Source organism: Lepidochelys kempii, chromosome 3 (assembly GCF_965140265.1).
Source record: "Lepidochelys kempii isolate rLepKem1 chromosome 3, rLepKem1.hap2, whole genome shotgun sequence".
NCBI classification, from domain to species: domain Eukaryota; kingdom Metazoa; phylum Chordata; order Testudines; family Cheloniidae; genus Lepidochelys; species Lepidochelys kempii.
In genome coordinates this window covers 126,629,130-126,647,114 of record NC_133258.1, presented here as the reverse complement: position 1 = coordinate 126,647,114, position 17,985 = coordinate 126,629,130, and the positions used below count along the sequence as shown (strand labels likewise).

At 45.2% G+C, this 17,985-nt stretch overlaps 1 protein-coding gene across 1 annotated transcript in view; it reads right to left on the bottom strand.

Moving 5' to 3' along the window:
• Positions 1-11,177, bottom strand: part of LOC140909195 (centrosomal P4.1-associated protein-like) — a 71,239-nt gene extending 60,062 nt beyond the window's left edge. The window contains 3 exon segments of the mRNA XM_073337918.1: positions 1,811-2,265; positions 2,268-2,418; positions 10,798-11,177. Of these exon segments, the coding sequence (XP_073194019.1) occupies positions 1,811-2,265; positions 2,268-2,307 (495 nt within the window). The 5' untranslated portion in view covers positions 2,308-2,418; positions 10,798-11,177.
• Between the last annotated feature and the right edge of the window lie 6,808 nt (positions 11,178-17,985).

Genomic DNA, 17,985 nt, shown 5'->3' with positions numbered 1-17,985 from the left:
TCAGGACCTACGGCACTCTACAGCTGTTAATGCCACAGTCATAGGCACCTCAAGCATTAAACTATTATGGAATAGAACAGGTCAGGTACTATCCTTCTATCTCCAACACAAGCGGGTTAGCTCCCTACCTCCATAGAACTCCTGGTCCAGAGAAACAGAGACCCAAATCTGCCCCAAATTAAAATGCTGCTACTAACCTGCCCACTGCTCCTTCTAGTCAGTCTATCCTTCTTTCTCTCTCCTTCACTCGTGCACTCCCCATTCACCTTGTTTGTCTCCTTCCCATCTCTCCCCTTCTGCTTTTTGGCTGTTCCCCCCCACTGGCCTGCTTCATCTGTCCTCTCTGTTGATCAAAACTTCTAGCCCCTAGCAGTGCAGGAATGAGTTAACACTTGCGGGGTGGAGAGGGAATAGCTCATAACCAAGTAGAGAAAAAGCAACATTCTAGTCTTTGTGCATATCCTCCCTCCATTACTCCGCTCCTGCAATTTGTCTTCCTTGCCTTTCATCTTTGCTTAGGCTGCAAACTCTTTGGGGTAGGGGCCATGTCTTCTTTATGTTCTGTGAAGGCCTATCTCATTTCAGGAATTAAACAAACAGTAATTATGTGACTATATTATTTCTGCATCTTGTATTTCTCCAGCAGCCTGCCTGAGAGCATTATCTTCATTCTCCTGCTGCCCCTTCTGGCCTCACTGGGGAAGCACCATACACAGAAGCCACCCAAACATGTTCTTTCTTTGTAGGAGTCTCTAGGAAAAGCATTTCAAAAAGACAGAGGCAAGGGCCTACAGGAAAATCTAGGATCTCCAGGACCCTATGCCAGATTTTAACTGCCTGACAATAAACTGAAGACAAGTTTACACCTCACAGAAAATGTTGCCGACCCTCTACACGGCAACCTAATCTTAAATAACTAAGCCCCAGCAAACTCCATTTGCCTGCTAGACATGATCTTCAAGTAGGGCCCTGTCTACACTTGCACTTTTACCAACATTGGTCTATTACCAGGCATCTCCCTGGGGTAGCAGTAGTAAAATAAAGTCTGTGCCTCATCAACACTACTGCTTCTGCCATTGCTCTCTCTAGTGGTGCTGCACAACGATGGGAAAAGTGCTGAAGAGTCCCAGTGTAATCGTACCCTACATTTCAGATAAGCTGTTGCCTATTATAGGTGGTGTCCATAGTGCAGTTTTATTTGGTAGTTAGAAACCCAGTGCAGCAGGCTGCTTTGGTGCAGGAGACAGTGCAGAGCTACTCTTGTCCAGCTGTCTGTCTGCCCCTAAAAGAAGAAAAAAGAGAAAAGGGACAGTCAAAAGGGAAGAGAAGGAGGAAAAGGACATAAAAGTTGAGAAAAGAAAAAGAAAAGGGAAAAGGCATAGGAAGAAGACAGACAATAGTGATCATTGAAAAAAAAAATCCCCAACTTTGGTTTCCCATGTCATTGTCACACACATGATGATGTACTACCAAAGTCTGGAATTCTTCCTAAAGGAGGGAAGTGGAGAGGAATAAACATCAAAACGACAGGAACAAGGGGTGAACAAACTGATTTGTTCTTGGAAAAAGGAATTTGTTACTACAGATTATCATAACAAGCAGCATTTTATTGTCTTTAAAACAGCATAATCAGACACAGGGTCACACTCCACATCCTGACATTGCCACTAAAGCCTCTCCGTTGCAGACACAAAAGTTAGCAGACCTGTTCCTTCTTAGGGCAATGCATTAGACGCTATTTGTGCAGTCTTCAAAAACCAGACATGCTCATACTCCACTGAAATGCAATGAACGCTTAAAGCAAACTCACCTGCTCCATGTTTCTGTAGTGTATGGGTTCCTGACTTATCTGAGGATCAGGAGCAGCAGCAGAGGAAGGACTGAGTGTTTCCGAGTCACTACATTTACTGGCCTGGACAATTCCAGTCTGAGTTACGCTGGATGCCAACAAATGAGGAAAAAGAGCAGAGTTGGCCAAATAATTGAATTGCTTTGCATCCTGAAAAGCTTGGCCATGAAACCTGTTATCTGATGAGCTGCCATTACTGCCCATCATACTGCTTTGTGCCGAGTAGCAGAAGGGTGTAAACTGTTCATTGAATGAGCCATTTGTGCTGTTTATCTGGCCCAGGGGCAAAAAGGACATGGCCTTCCCAGCAATTTTGCTAGGAGATGGCACCAGTCTTGCTGGATCATTGGCAGTCCACTCAGCCATATGGTCTTCATCTTTGAGAGTATCTGCTTCCATATCCCGCTTTCTGAACTCCAGCCTATGGACATACAGTGAATGCAGTTGAAAATAAGCATGCAGTGCTAAAGCGATGGTCCGAGTGGATCCTACCAAGTGCCTCCATTTTTTTTTTCAATCCCAGAGCTTTTTTTTCAGGCTGAAGGCAAAGGATCTTCCATCCATAATAGCTGTCAAAAAATAATATTATTCAGTCAGGAAACATGCAATAAAACAAGAAACAAAACCCCACATTTCTACCACTTGGAGTATCCTGCCTGCCAACTGCTCACTATTAAATTCCAAAGTGTCACACAAATGGGAAGCAAATATAAAGGTATGTTGCAAAAAATATACTTTTCAGCACCAAAAACATCCTTCAGAAGTGAGCTGCCTTGTCCCTTAGCTTCACTGTAAGCCTTTAGGATTAGAGAAATCTGCTTTGTGGCCAAACACCACAGAAGAAACATGGAGAACAGAAGATGATTATGCAGAGAATGCACTACTGAAAAACTATCTGATAGGTTTAGGTAACTCAGAAGAAAGCTTAGTTATAAAAAGGAAGGGGAAAATACACTCATAACTTACAGCCCATTCTCTTTGACTCAGGTGATTAAGAAGATTAGGGCATCTGAAAGCTGTGGGACAAAAAAAGCACATTTCCCTGTTTTAAACTTTCTTAACCTCTCAGTCCTCCTCTCTGAGAGAATGGCTGGCTGCTCCATTTTCTACACAGGTGATTTTAAAAATTATTTAATCAGTTGAACTTAGTGGGTCTTCCAGGTTAATTTGATTCATAGGCAGTTTCCCTGCCTTCTATGAAATGCAATATAGGCTCTTCAGTAGATTAAGCTTCGAGATAATTAATGACTTTTTCTCCCCACTTCAATTTAAGTGGTTTGAATATGATATACAGACCCATTTTATCTTGATCACTTATTATTATTAGTTAAGCACTGAAGATGTGCGTGGTGCTGGTACAATACCTAAAATACAGTCTCTGCTTCTAACAGCTTGCAATTGGTGTCTCACTGCTGTTTGCATTACATGTGTAATTTTATTCATGTGAGTAGCCCCACTGAGTTCAATGGGACATGTAATTTGAGTAAAGTTGAGTAAAGTCTAAGTGCTTGCAGGTTAGAGGAGAAGACAGGGAGAAAACAAGATATCCTGGGAAATGAAAGGTGGGAATAATGAACAATTTGAAAAAAATTAAACTAAGATATTAATCAGTCAAAGTTTAACACCTTCTTCCTTGTTTGAAATGCAGGCTTCCAGTTTCAGAAGGTGTCTGGAATACAAAAATTTAAATTACAATAGAAACTCAAAAATCTTAGTCCATCAGAGTACCCATAACATTTCATATATCAGTATGATATGTGAACGTACAGGTGTAGTGCATACGGTTTGCTAGTGCTAGCCGTTCATCTCTGGAGAGCTGGGTTCCAATCCTGGATAAGACCAGAAGTAAATGTGAGTTTGGTGGTCTCATCTTAGTGCCTAGAGCACAAGCGTTTACATTGCATGACTGGCAATTTCTATTTAAATACAGCATGGCAGGGTGGCTTGTGCAGAGTCTGTCAGCACCAAGGAGCCCATCCTCCTCTGAGTGCACGCACATAATTCCAATTTATGTTTCTGGGAGTCAGTTGCACCCCAAGGGAGGCAACTTCAGCTACTAGAGTCATTTAAAAATCAAGTTGAAAGGTTACGTTGGTTAAAAGATATGGATAGTGAATATCGGGCTAAGAATCCAGAAGCCAACACTGCAGAATGAAGAGACAGGAGAAGAAGACAGCCAAGACAGAAATAAAACCTGATTATTAAAATTATCTGGCAGGCATGAAAGTGAAAACATTAGCATAGTAAATAATATTTTATCTTAATTTTCAAGCAGAGTAGACTTCTCTTATTTGAATAATTGCAAGAATATAATATACAGCATTCAACTACTAAATCTACATATTGTATGTTAAAAGACTAGCACTAACAAACTTTATAAATTAGAATACATTAAAATCTATTAGTTATGAGCCCTAAAGAAGATACATTTTGTAGATTACGTTGTACTACTTTTACTTTGAGTGTGGTTTTATTGTAAGAGTTTTCTTTTAATATCCCCTCCTGGCCTCCTTTAAGCTTTCCTTGTGAGCTAGTGCAGTTGACAAGCATGGAGTTGTAGTAATAAAATTACTGTACATGCCAAACACCAAACAATTCATCACTCTGATGTGATTAGTGATTTGGGCTGCTGAGAATGAAGCAAAATGAATATTTTCAGACACTTTGGACATGATATTACATGCTGTTGCTTCCACTCAGTCAGCCAGATTTTATCATGCATGTGCTTAATTCCTTGAATGCCATATATTAATCTCACTCAAGGCCCCAGCCAATTCTATTGCCTGTCACTGATTAGAAATGGAAGAGCCTTGCATCAGCATTGACCTTCTCTCTTCTTCCTCTCCTGAGATCCTCAGTGTTGGGAGAATTCATGATCGCTGATCCAGTGTTTCCAGATCCGCTTATTATGATTAACATCACTTGCCCTGCTCTGTGGTGATCCGGATGCCAAAGTCAGAGTGAGGATAAAAGTATCAGTTATAAGTAGGCTTAGCAGAATTTTATTTTTATTTTTTTATAATTTTGACCAATAATATTGACTTTTATTGTTAAATATTTTCTATTTTTATCTATTTAAATAGTCACAGTTGCACAAAATTACGGGTTTTAAGCTTATTTTTATCTATTTAAATTTTCATTGTTGTGGGAAGTTATGGAGGAGTCAGAGGCTATGGGAAGGTCAGACAATAATTTTTAATGAAGTAGATGTTGAGATTCAAAAACTTGCACTTTATAATGGTTAAACACAAATTGTCAACATCATGTGTTTAAATATACAAAGTAAATATCTTTACATCAAACCCTAATAAGTTCTCAAGCAGCCTTTTTCTTACTTTTCCCATCTGTATTTTTGATTACTGTCAATGGAAATGTTTTTTCAACAGTATGTGTGTGCATTGTGAAATCGATGTTTATTGACATTTGCCCAATAAAAATCTAATCCTTCCAAGTCTAGTTATAAGACGGGGGTGAACTGGCATGAAGATATGCAGGGCTGGTATACACTAAAAGTTAGTTTGACTCAGCTCGGGGATGTGAAAAATCCACCCCCCTGAGCAACGCAGTTAAGCCGATCCAAACCCTGGAGGAGACAATGCTAGGTCAACGGAAAAATTCGTGGGGAGGTAGATTAACTACAGCAATTGGAGAATCCCTCCTGGTCGCGTAGGTAGTGTCTGCACTGAAGTAATACAGCAGCACAGCTGCAGCCGTCAACTACAAAACCCTCAGCTACAAACGCGCTGACTGGAGGAGATATCCACTATAAGCAGGCACTTAATTAAAAAGCTTAAGTAACAACAAGAAGACTCACATTTGCCTCTTTAGAAATCCAGGACCAATAAGATAGATGTCTGTCAATGTGGGGGTTTTCTATAGTACCCATCACTGTATTATCTAGGTCAGGGGTAGGCAACCTATGGCATGTGTGCCAAAGGCGACATGCAAGCTGATTTTCAGTGGCACTCTGCTGCCAGCCTGGGGTTCTATCTGCCGGCCCCCTGCCAGCCGGGGTCCCGGCCGCCAGCCCCACTCAGCCCACTGTTGTCCTGGATGGACTGAAGCCCAGGCCGGCAGCGGGCTGAGCGGGGCCGGCGGCCGGGACCCCAGCTGGCAGAGGCAACCTCAGATCGGAACCTCAGATCGGCAGCAGGCTGTGCTCAGCTCGTTGCCGGTCTGGGGTTCATGCTGCCAGCCCCTTGCCAGCCGGGGTCCCAGCCGCCGGCCCCGCTTAGCCCGCTGTCGGCCTGGGGACATTGGAAAACTCAGCAAGGAAAAGAAAGGGCAAGGATCACACTAAACTGATAAGATCTGCATTTTAATTTAAATGAAGCTTCTTAAACATTTTAAAAACCTTATTTACTTTACATACAACAATAGTTTAGTTATATAATATAGACTTATAGAGAGAGACCTTCTAAAAATGTTAAAACATACTGGCACACGAAACATTAAATTACAGTGAATAAATGAAGACTTGGCATACCACTTCTGAAAGGCTGCTGATCTCTGATCCAGGTGCTCCCCAGGTAAATTAAATGTGCCTGGTGAAATAGTCTGCTCTTCTCCTTTCTCTCAGATAAAAAAAGCATTGTTTGGGGAATAATATAGGTGGGGCTGGTAGCACCACCGGTTACTAAGTTAGCCTGATATTTCCATTATAAGCAGCTGAAAACAGGTTCTCATAATGTTGCCAAACTTGAAATGTTTGGGTTGAAATGTCCCATGCTGGATGTTTGCTTCTGCTTGAATTTTTTTGGAAATGTTCAGCCAAAACAGTTCAGCCATTTCCAAGAATGAGACTAGGAAATAATCTGTTGTTTTGCCCATGTTAAAACATTTTTGACAACCTTTTCTTTGAAAAGCGTTGGTCTGTCCACGCGTTGAAGTGGGGGCTTGAAATTTGGAAGGAAGGTGGCCTTTGTGTTAGAGATGCATCTTTTGCTATTCCTGTGAAAATCCACCCAAATTTGGCCAAGTTATAAGCCTTTGAAAACTCTCAGTTTGCACATGCTCAGTAGAGACTTCTTAGATTTAGAAGTTAAAATCTCCAACACGTCCGTAAGCAGTGAGCATGTTCTATCCCCTCACAGCTCCTAGTGCTGACCAGACCGTGCATGCACCATTCTCACAGGGCAACTGAGCATGTTCCAGCCCCTCACGGTTCTTATATTAGACCAGACTACACATGTGCCATCCCCACAGAATGAGCACGCTCCCTCCATAGTAGGGATACAGGGACTAGTGTGCAACTGGGCACCAGAACTGAGAGCAAAAGCTTGTCTCTCCAGTGCTCCCAATTACCCCCCAGCTGGCACCCAGGCAGCCTAGACGGGTACTTGAACACAGAGGAAACAAGAACCAGAGTTTGGAATTTAGAGAAAGAGGCTGAGAGGAGTAGATTGGGGCAAGAAGATGGTGAAGGCAGAGACACAGATTGGATGAGAAGCCTGTGGAGGGATACTGGGACCCAATGGGGATAGGACACAGGAGACATAGAGAGGATGACTGGAAACCAGGGGAAGAGAGAGAGACAGATTGGGGCATAGGGAGGAAACTGGGACTGGCTGAGCAAGGAGACTGGAGACAAGGAACCAGGAGTAGTGGTAGTGGGACTGGGAATGGCTGGGCAAGACGAGAAAAAGTACCTGCTGGGAGACTGGGACTGAAAGGGGATAAAATATGGTCAGCACTAGGAGCTGTGAGGGGATAGAGCACGCTCACTGCTCACGGACATGTTGGACAGTTTGACATATTCGGGTGGGAGGTTATATTTAGAAGTTAATCTGGCACCTCCAGCACCCACACAATTGTGGGCCCGATCCTTTTTTCCTTTTCCTAGTCTTACATCTCAGGACTATCTGTTCCAGTATGCCCTTTCAGTCTCGGAGCTAAAGGCCCTTCCCCTCAGTTGAGGGGGAGAGGGCCAGCGAACCTAGGCCACAGGTAACAGTGAGGGACAACAAATGAAAATGTAGTGGAGGATACTAACAGTAGGATAAGCAGTCCGAGGAGCAGAGACTGGAAATAGGACAAAGAGCCAGGGTGGGCAAGAGACATGACTGAGGCAGGGATAGGGTGGAGGGCTTGAGATAGAAAGGGTCCAGTGTGGGCAGAAATGGACAGAAGACTCTGTGTCCACTAGAGAACACACCCTTACAGAGCTTGGAATGGAACTGAAGATTCCTGAGTCTCATCATTTGTCTGCTGCCTGCCAATATCTTGAAATACACTGGCAAAGTGATCCATTCTCCTCTAGTGCTGCTCTACCTAGAGGATGACAACATACGACTTCTACCAGTTACTCCATTAACTCAAGTGACAGAGGTCTGTGTGGTGGATTTCAAGGTTCCAGTGCTGCTGCTGACCCATGTGGTGGTCAATATAATGCCAGATTAGGAATTTATGGTTTTTTCAGTTTGCTTTTTTAAAAAACTAAGGAATTATACCCTAAAAAAAAAGTGAAAAAAACATTATTAAGTTGCAAAAACTAGTAAATGCCAGGTTGCTTGTGAAATCTTAATTTGGCCCCCTTGTGTGTATGCGTTATAATACTGCCTTTATCCATCCAAGTGACCATCACATACTATTTTTCCCACAGGACCCTGTCTCATTCAGTACACAAGCTAGATGGCGCTCTGGAGGTGAATCAGTGTTGTGTAGTGGAGGAGGCTGTTGTCTGCACAACACTGCTTCACTTGTTGCAGAAGTGGGAAGGTGCATACCTAATGTAGTTCTGGGAGATGGCAAGCCTAAACCCACTCAGCGCTAAAGGCCCTCCCCTCAGTTGAGGGGGAGAGGGCCAGCAAACCCAGGCCACAAGTAACAGTGAGGGACAACAAATGAAAAACCCAGGGATGGGAGTGAAGGTCATAAGGTGAAAATTAGGTAACCAGAAGGGGACACCAAGCAAAGAACCCCCGACAGCGTCCACTGCTCCTCACAGGCATCTAAGGAGTCACTGGATACTGCCCAGAGGAACTCTACTCAGAGGCACGACCGAACAAAAGAACAGAAATAGGCCCTGCAGTCGCCTAGCACCACTCTCATCCAGCTTCCTCTTCTCGGTGTGATGGATGGCTACTGGTCAGGCTCAGACTACAACCCCCTTGCCTAGCACGTCTGGGAATGACTCTCAAAAATAATAATACAATTCTGCTTGGATACCAGTGGAGTAGAGAGATGACATACCCATTTGTGTACAGGTCCCTCTGTGTTCAGATACACCTGAAGTCTCGAGAACTTGGTAACAAATTTCTTTACAGTATTTTTTAAATAATTAAAACAGATTAAAACTGTAATCAGAATTTTAAATCAGTTCCTTGATTTCCAGTCCCAGTAAAAGCAACGCTCGTTAAAATGTAGGGCAATATGTTGCCTTTCTTTTCCCCTGTGAGAAAACAACAAAACCTTTGCAGTCAAAAAATTTTTTTTCTTGCCTCTCTCCTAGGATTACTGGGATATATACATTTTCAGAAAATAGTTACTTATGCAAACTAATTGAGAGAAAGATCCTGATACACCAATTCACTGTAGGCTAGTTACGCTTTGATATGAAAATTAGGGATTGGAGAGATGGGGAGCATTTATGCCCAATCCTACAATTAGCTCCATGTGGATGGACACCTACTGAAGTAAATGGGACTCTGTACATGCAAGGAGCCAACTACATGGACTTGATTGCAGGCTCGGGGCTATATATTGTAGCAGATGCTTCCTTAACTGCTTTTATGGATTTTAAATTAGCAATTGTTTTCTGTACATTATTTATTTATTTCATGGAACTCCTGTTGTGCAGTATGTTTGTTCCAATGGTCTGCTGATTTTATAGGAATTAATATGCTTATTTCAGCAAAGGAATGTCTGACCAGGTAGTCTCATTAAATTGCCCATCACCAGCCTGGCTGCTCTGCCTGAGTGCTCCCATGCAGAGTTGGTGGAACTCACTGCTGTAAATTAATCTGAGAGCAAACATTCATTTACAAAAAATATTTCCAGCCCTGGGGCCCAATCCTGTAATCCCTTACTGGATATTATTGTTTACACTGGGAGCAGTCCCACTGAAGTCAATAGAGTCGATATCAGTGGACTTGGGCCCCTTCTTCTGTATGTTTTGAAATGGAGCAAACCCCTTTCTGCAAGTGGCAGCAAGGAAGGCTTCCCCTGCAGCTCTGGCTCTCCCCACATCACCCATGGAGCTCTTGATGCTAATGAGAAGGGGTGAACCCAGCAGTTTGCATGCATCCCACAGGAATTTAGGTGGGAGCCTCTTGGTGGGGCATGACCCCCTCCCTCCCCGAAATGGGGCCGGGCAGCAGAGAATAGAGCTCCCCATTCAACGCACTTGGACTTTGCTCCTATTCTTCTGTTCAGAGCAATGCGTGGGGTGGGGGGCAGATGGGGTCATGTGCCCCCCTGATTTCTGCCAGGGTTAATATCCACTGGAGACACCTGACTCACCCCAGAGTAGAGGCTGGGGGCGGGCTGCTGTATGAGACACCCCAACTTCTCCCCTCCTCACAGACACCTGGGCTCACCGAAACCGCGGCAGAGCTTCCCCTGGGCGGGCAGGCAGGGCACTTATCAGTGGGGCGCCGGGCTCCCTCGCCAGGCTGCAGGGCTCGCACCTGCTCTGGGCAGCATCCACAGTGCCTCCCCCCGCACCCCCCCCCCCAGCTGGCTTCTGCCCCCTCCCCCAGTACCAGCGGGCTCTAGTCCTCAGCGTCTGCCGCCCCACCCGCCCCTGCACAGCGGCCCCGCCCCCCGGGACCACAGCTGGCTCCGAGCGTTCGCTCCCAGCGTCCACAGCTCCTCCCCCGCCGCTGCCGGGCTCTCCACGTGGCGCCGCAGCCCCGCCCGGCCTGCCTACCCCCAGAGAGCCGAGCGGGAGCGGGAGCGGGAGCAGCTCTCTCCCTCCACTCGTCTCCCCCAGGCACTGGCTTCCTTACCTGCCCTGAGCTCTCCCGGACCCTGGCTGCCGCAGCCTTTCCCTGGGGTCCTAAAGCCCGACGAGTCTCCTGCTGCCAAGGAGGGAGTTTCCAAGCTTGCGGGCCCGGTGGGCTGTCAGCCTCAGCAGTGGCCCTTTCAGAGCAGCCTCCATCGGCTACTACATGGTGTCGTAAACCGGGCCCTCAGCAGCCGCTCTACCAACCGAGCCTCCCCGGCTCTCTCTGGAGGACGCTGCGTTGTACAGCCAGCCCCTTGAGACTGTGCCCGCCCCGCTCCCTGCAGTCCCGGGTCCCCGCGGGGAGCCGGAGCCCCTCGCCCCGCTGGGGAGCTGCCAAGCCCTGCAGCAGCCCGGCGCCGTTGAGCTGCGGCGGTAGCTACAGCAACTGTAAACAGCAAGTGCGGCCCCAGGCAAGGGAAGCGCCGTCCCATCTCTCTGTCCCTGCCTCCCGCGGCCCTTCAGTGAGAGCCCGCCCTGCGGCAGGAACTCGCCAGCCGGGCGGGAGCGGGGGAGCTGCCCAGGGGAGCACCCCAGCAGCCGCCTCCAGTGGCGAGAGCCGCCTCGCACAGCGACCCCACATGTCTCCAGAGGCGCTGCCCAGAGTCCCTGGGGGAGGCTGCACAGCGCAGGGCAACGATCCCCGCTAGCGCCACCAGGCAAACACCGAGGTGGAGCATCTCACTGCCCTTGGTAACAGCTCTTCAGCCCTGCAGCCCTGTCACCTCCCCACCCAAGTGAGTGCGTGGAGTGGGCTGCGGGACAGGGGATGCTGCACATGGGAACGTAGTGCTTGATGCAGTTTGACAGGCTAACAACCGAAGGCCGGTCTGCTCAGGGCGCACATTGAAGATCCATGGAAATACTCATAAGGGGCAGGGGGCCTGGTGTCAGCTACATTTTCCCTTCTTGTCGTGCACTGTGAGCTTTATGAACCACTTTGAACCAGAGTGCCTGATGATTAAGGATACCATTTAGTCATGGCAGGCATGGACTCCCTGACTTTACCAGACCTCTGTGATGTTTTCAGCTTCAGCTGTCAGCCGCTGGAGCCAGGTCCCACTCCCCACACTGCAGCCTGCTGCCCTGGCCTGTTAGAAGTCAGAGCACACTGAGAAGCGCTTCTCTGGCATGCATGGGGCAGGGAGTAATGGAGGGGGGGCAGTAACAGGCGACCTATCTAGTCCCTTCCTGTGATCCACTGGTAGGTCCGGACTCACTGTTTGAGAATTACTACTCTATAGAATAAAAAGAAAAGGAGTACTTGTGGCACCTTAGAGACTAACCAATTTATTAGAGCATAAGCTTTCGTGAGCTACAGCTCACTTCCTCAGATGCATATCGTGGAAACTTCAGCAGGCTTTATATATACACAGAGAATATGAAACAATATCTCCTCCCACCCCACTGTCCTGCTGGTAATAGCTTATCTAAAGTGATCATCAGGTGGGCCATTTCCAGCACAAATCCAGGTTTTCTCACCCTCCACCCCCCCACACAAATTCACTCTCCTGCTGGTGATAGCCCATCCAAAGTGACAACTCTTTACACAATGTGCATGACATTAAATAAATAAATTGGTTAGTCTCCAAGGTGCCACAAGTACTCCTTTTCTTTTTGCGAATACAGACTAACACGGCTGTTACTCTGAAACCTACTCTATAGAATGTTTACCTAAAATAATTATATCATTTGCAGTAAGGTATAGTACTCCACTAGCAAAATACTGATTAATCATTTGAATATTATACATTTTAAAAATTTAAATTGAATGTAAACCAATGCCAAAATTGTCTTTGTACTTTCAGGAAGTATTTATCTCGCCTATCCAATAAAGGTTTTAAAGCAGATTCATAGTGAATGTTATTTGCTGGCAATCTGAATTGTAATTGTTGCTAAATCGCCCACTCATAATGATTATACAAAATTCACTTAGAAGCAGTGAAAATTATTTTGGCATTTGTTAAAACATTCAGTCTGCATCAAATGCAAGTACACATATTCTGGGTCAAATCCTCAGCCAGTGTAAATCAGGGTAGCTCCATTGACTTCAGTGGAATCACACTGATTTACACTAGCTGAAGATATGGTCCTTATTCTTGTTATTTATCATTACAAGTGCATTTTAAAGTCTCTAAACATCTCTGGTCTGAATACATATCCTCAGCAATCATGGAGAGCCTCAGTGACGCTCTTAGAAATTAGACTGTAATAGCAGCAAGAACTGAAAGATGAAGAATATTGTATCTCCACCCATCCAACAGGGTCATGATAAAAACATACATGGTCAGACACAAAAATCCTAGTTCTGTATGCACAGTAAGTTGATGCCACTGGAGACTGTGGTTCATCTAAAATGTTGTCCTAACACTTCCACAGATTTGTACTGTCCATATGTGATTTCTTAACAGGTGTTTGTGTTGTACTTTTTTTTTCTTGCTGTTACAGATTCTGGTACTTTTTTTAGCATGATTTGTTCAATGGTTTCTAACACAATAAGAACTACCAAATTTGGTGCAATAGTCTAGGTGTCATAAATTATTTTAATTTCAGCACGTTTCTTTAGTGCCTGCTGTTTAGTATACACTGGAGTGCTTGAACTGCATGTGGTTTATCCTGGCAGTTGTAATGAAGCCTGATGCCCCAATGCCATGGGAGATTTTTGTTTTACAAATTACTCACTCGGGTTGATCTAAAGCTAAATTATTGTCACAGTGAAAAACCTCCACATCAAGTTTCCCCTTTCCTCACTCATAACCTTCTGCATAGAAAAAGTACTTCTCTATGAAATGCAGTGCAAGATAACTATCTTTGAATACTGCTAGTTAAATCATTGTTCTCAGTTGCATACCACGTGGCAAATGCTGTGGTGGTCACCAAAGATCACATTTATCAAGTGAATATTCATTGTTCATGGTTTTGTGAGGAATAATATTTAACCAAATGCTAAACATTTTTGAAAAGTATACACAATTTAGAGGCATTTTACTGCAAAGAAAACTTCCCCTTTGGACATGCTGGACCATTACACTGATGGAAATCGAGAGTAACTCCATCAATGTATTAATATTTCTCAGCTACAGCGGTGGTATTTCAGGGTTGTACCAGATGCTGTGTTTTAAAATGGACTGGAATCTGCCAATAGCACCTGACCTGCAGTGCTGGTGGCTAGATTTCCCCCAAAAAGCTTCTAAATTCTGATTCCAGGTCTCTAATTGGTCCAGAGAATTTAAGAGTGAATGAGCATAAGGCAGGAGCAGAGAGGGAATTAGGAGCATCGGGGAGAGCGGGGGGAGGTAGATAGAAGAGTTGCAGTGACAGAGATGCTCCAATCTGTCTTGCTTCATATAGCTCCTCATAGCTGGGGCTGATGCTGAGCCACTGAAGTGGGGACCACAGCCTGGTGGGCTCCCTTTAAGCAACTGGACTGTCAATCTACAGATTTCTATGCTCCTTTTGCAGCCAGCTATTGGACCCACTCAGGGAGCAATAACAGGGAGGAAAAGTGAGGAACAACGGGAAAGGGAAGATCAACAAATGAGGAAAAATCATTATGAGACAAGTGGGGGCTGTGAATAGGGAACAGGGGTAAGTTGTACCCAGTTTTGTCCCTAAAATGAAGGGAATGCATATTTCTTTTGTAGTTTTCCAATCTTAGGGAGGCAGTTGATTTCTCCTGCATTGTTTCTAAAATACAACGATACTAGAATCTTGTCTGTAAGCAAAAGGAGCCACTATAGTGATCGGAAAAAATTTCTCTCCTATGTGCAGTTTTTATCTCCCCACTATACTTATCTTTCTGTGTGCCTTGCTGCTTACTTGTTTCTTCTCCCTTGCCTACTGTCATTTCCTCATGTCCAGCTGCATTACCTTGCTTATTACTCTTCCCATTTCATTTGTCTGAGATGCTGATCAGTCGCATTGAAACAACTCAGCTTGAGGCAGCAGAAACTACAGTGGAGGAGAAAGTGCTATTTCATTTGGATTACACAAAACTTCTCTCTAACAAAGAATGCTAAATTCAGTTTAATAGACTCGAGAGGAGCAGGAACAGAATGCAAAAGCAGATCACAGATAAGAACATCCTACTAAAGCGAAACAGGGGTCCCAATCCACAAAGATACTTGAACACCTAAACCCATGACTTAGGCACCACTGCACTCCACAAAACTCCTGCTGAAACTTGTAGGTGCCTAAATTCATGCAGTGCCTACATTTTCAGATTAAGAGTTCCCTCAGCACTTAAGTTTCTGCCTCTGGGCAGGAGAAAGGGAATGCCAGTAAATGAAGATAAAGAGAAAAGTCATCATGAGACAAGTGGGGTCTGTGAATGGGGAACAAATGAGGTGTACCCAATTCTGTCCTGAAAATGGAGAATATGTAGGGAATGCATATTTGTTTTGTGGTTTTCCCATCTTAGGGCAGTTGATTTCTCCTGCATTGTTCTTAAAACAGTCTGATACTGGATTCTTGTGGATTCCAGCACTGCAGGATCACTGCAGAGATAGGTGCACAAATTCAGGCAGTGGGGAGGCACCTATCTCTGTGAGGGCAGCAGGATTTAGGATACAGACCTCTCCTGGGCATCTCCCATTGGCTAGTTTAGGCAGCTCCCCACCTAATAGAGTGGCTTTTTCAGATTGCATTCTAAGGCACCCTTCTCTCTGCATTCATTGTATAGGGGGCCTAGGCACGTAAAAAATGGTTACCTTTCTTTCTGTAACTGTTGTTCTTTGAGGTGTATTGTATATGTCCATTCCACTGTAGATGCATGCACACCTCAGCAGTTGTTGAAGACCTCTTTCTCTCAGCAGTACCATCAGGGCCAGCTTGAGTGCCCTCTGTCGCCACACATCACTGCATGCCAGGTTAGGGGCAGAGGTACCCCGACCTCTCTCAGTTCCTTCTTGCCGGACAGACTCCAATAGAGAAGGTAAGGAGGGAGGGTGATGGAACTGACTGAGGAAATGACTCACATGCAACAAATCTCAAAAAACAACAGTTACAGAAAGGTAGGTAACCGTTTTTTCTTCTTCAAGTGATTGCACATGTCCATTCCACTGTAGTGATGCATAAACAGATTAATATGGAGGTGGGATCGGAGTCCACCTGAACATGATTGAAGAACAATCTGTCGAAAAGTGGCATAATTTCTGAACTGTTGGGAAATGGTATAATAAGCAGCAAAATTGTGAACTAATCATCAGGTTCCTGCCTTACAAATGTCTTGAAAAGGAGAACTTGTGCTCAGAAAGCTGCTGACGCTGCTTGAGTTCTAGTCGAATGCGCCAGTACTGTTGGGAGTGGCATGACATTAGCTAATTGGTAGCAAAACCGAATGCAAAAGCAAATCTAGGAGGAAATCCTCTGCATGAAAAACAGTTTGCCCTTCATTCTGTCTGCAATTGTGGCAAATAACTGCACTGAGGATCAAAATAGTCTGATGTGATCCAAATAGAAGGTCAATACCCACCTCACATACAACAAATGCAGCCTTTGCTTATCTACATGCATAAGTCTTTTGGAAGACCATTGGCAAATACATTGCTTGGGTCACATGGAAATTGGAAACCACCTTTGTCAAGAATTTTGGGTGAGGGTACAGGTAAACTTTAACCTTATGGAAAACCATGTAAGGAGGTTCTGAGACCAAGGCTCTCAGTTTGCCCACTCTCCTTGCTAAGGTTATTGCAACGATAAAGAAGATGGAATAAGGAGCAAATCAGAAAAGGTTCAAAGGGAGCCCCCATTAACTTCATTAGCATGAGGCTGAGATCCCATGGGGGAACAGGCTGTTGAACCTGAAGGTATAATTGCTGCATCCCTTTTAGAAATCTGATTGTTTTTTTCCACCCTTATAACTATCTATTACATCCAGTGGAGGGTGGAATGCTGACATAGCTACCAAATGTACTTTATTGGAACTAACTGTTAGAACCTGCAGATCTGGAACCTTGGGAGTGCTTGGCCACTCACACCTCACATCACTCCAGAAGTCTTAGGCTGGGCTCCCATGAGAGGACCCTGTGAGGCTGGGCTCAGCAGAAAGTAGCGCCCAGTGGGACCTGAGTGGTAGCCCCTCATAGCCCACTGATTGGCCAGTATCAGTACTTAAATCAGGAAGCCATGAAGGGGAGCCGTCTGAGCAACAACAACACAGACTGCCTGCCTGTCTCTGCTCCAGATCCTGCTTGCGATAGACTCTAGTTTGTCCTCAACTTCACTATTTGATTGTTGTCTGTAACCTGATGCCTGACCCCAGTCTCCTGGTAACCTGACACTGCCTGCCTCCTGATTCCAGGTCTGTCCACTGGCCTGTCTTGGGTCTGATCGCCTACGTCCCTGTCATGACACTGTCATGCCTTGATGTTTTAGGTGCAACAGATAAGATCTGCTGAGACCAGATATAAAAGTGTTACTCTTTGGCAAGGTAAGTATACCTAGTTGAAGGCTTTCTGCTATTCAGAATCAACTCCTGAATGTTTTTCAAGAAAGACATTTCAAGCTGAAGCCTGAGCCCTGCCATGGTAAGTTGAAGCCCGAGCCCCACCGCAGGGGGATGATGTCTGAGCCCTGCTTCCCGGGGATGAAGGATGTAACTTAGCTTTGTGGGGCCCCCTATGGAGTGGGGCCCCAGGCAATTGCCCTGCTTGCTACCCCCTAATGCTGGTCCTGCACTTGCAACCCCCCAAAACCCATCTTGTGACCCCCAGGTTTAGAAACACTGGTCTAGACTATGTCAACAGGGGGCATACACCAACGCTAGCCATTCTTGAAGCCTCCTTAGGTGGAGCCTGGCACGTTCCACCACATAAGTATATGCTGCTATGTGTCACAGAAGTCTGAAGTAAGTGTACACTGTAGTAATGGGATGTGGCTTTAGGAGCAATACTAGGTCTTGCAGCATTTGGAATCATGACTGGGACAGAAAAGCTTTGGCTTATGAAGATCCAGGAATACTCCAATAAACTCTGTTCTTTGCAAAGGTTTTAGAATTGATTTGTCTCAATTGAGTAATAACCCTGGTGCATTGCAGGTGGACTGAATGATGGCCACATTTGACAGAACTTGAGTCTGGGACCGGCCCATTACTAGTCAGTCATCCAGATAGGGAAAGAGGTGGATTCCCAATCTCCTTAAATACGCAGCTGCTGGTACCATGCATTTCATGAAAATGTGAGGGGGCTACTGA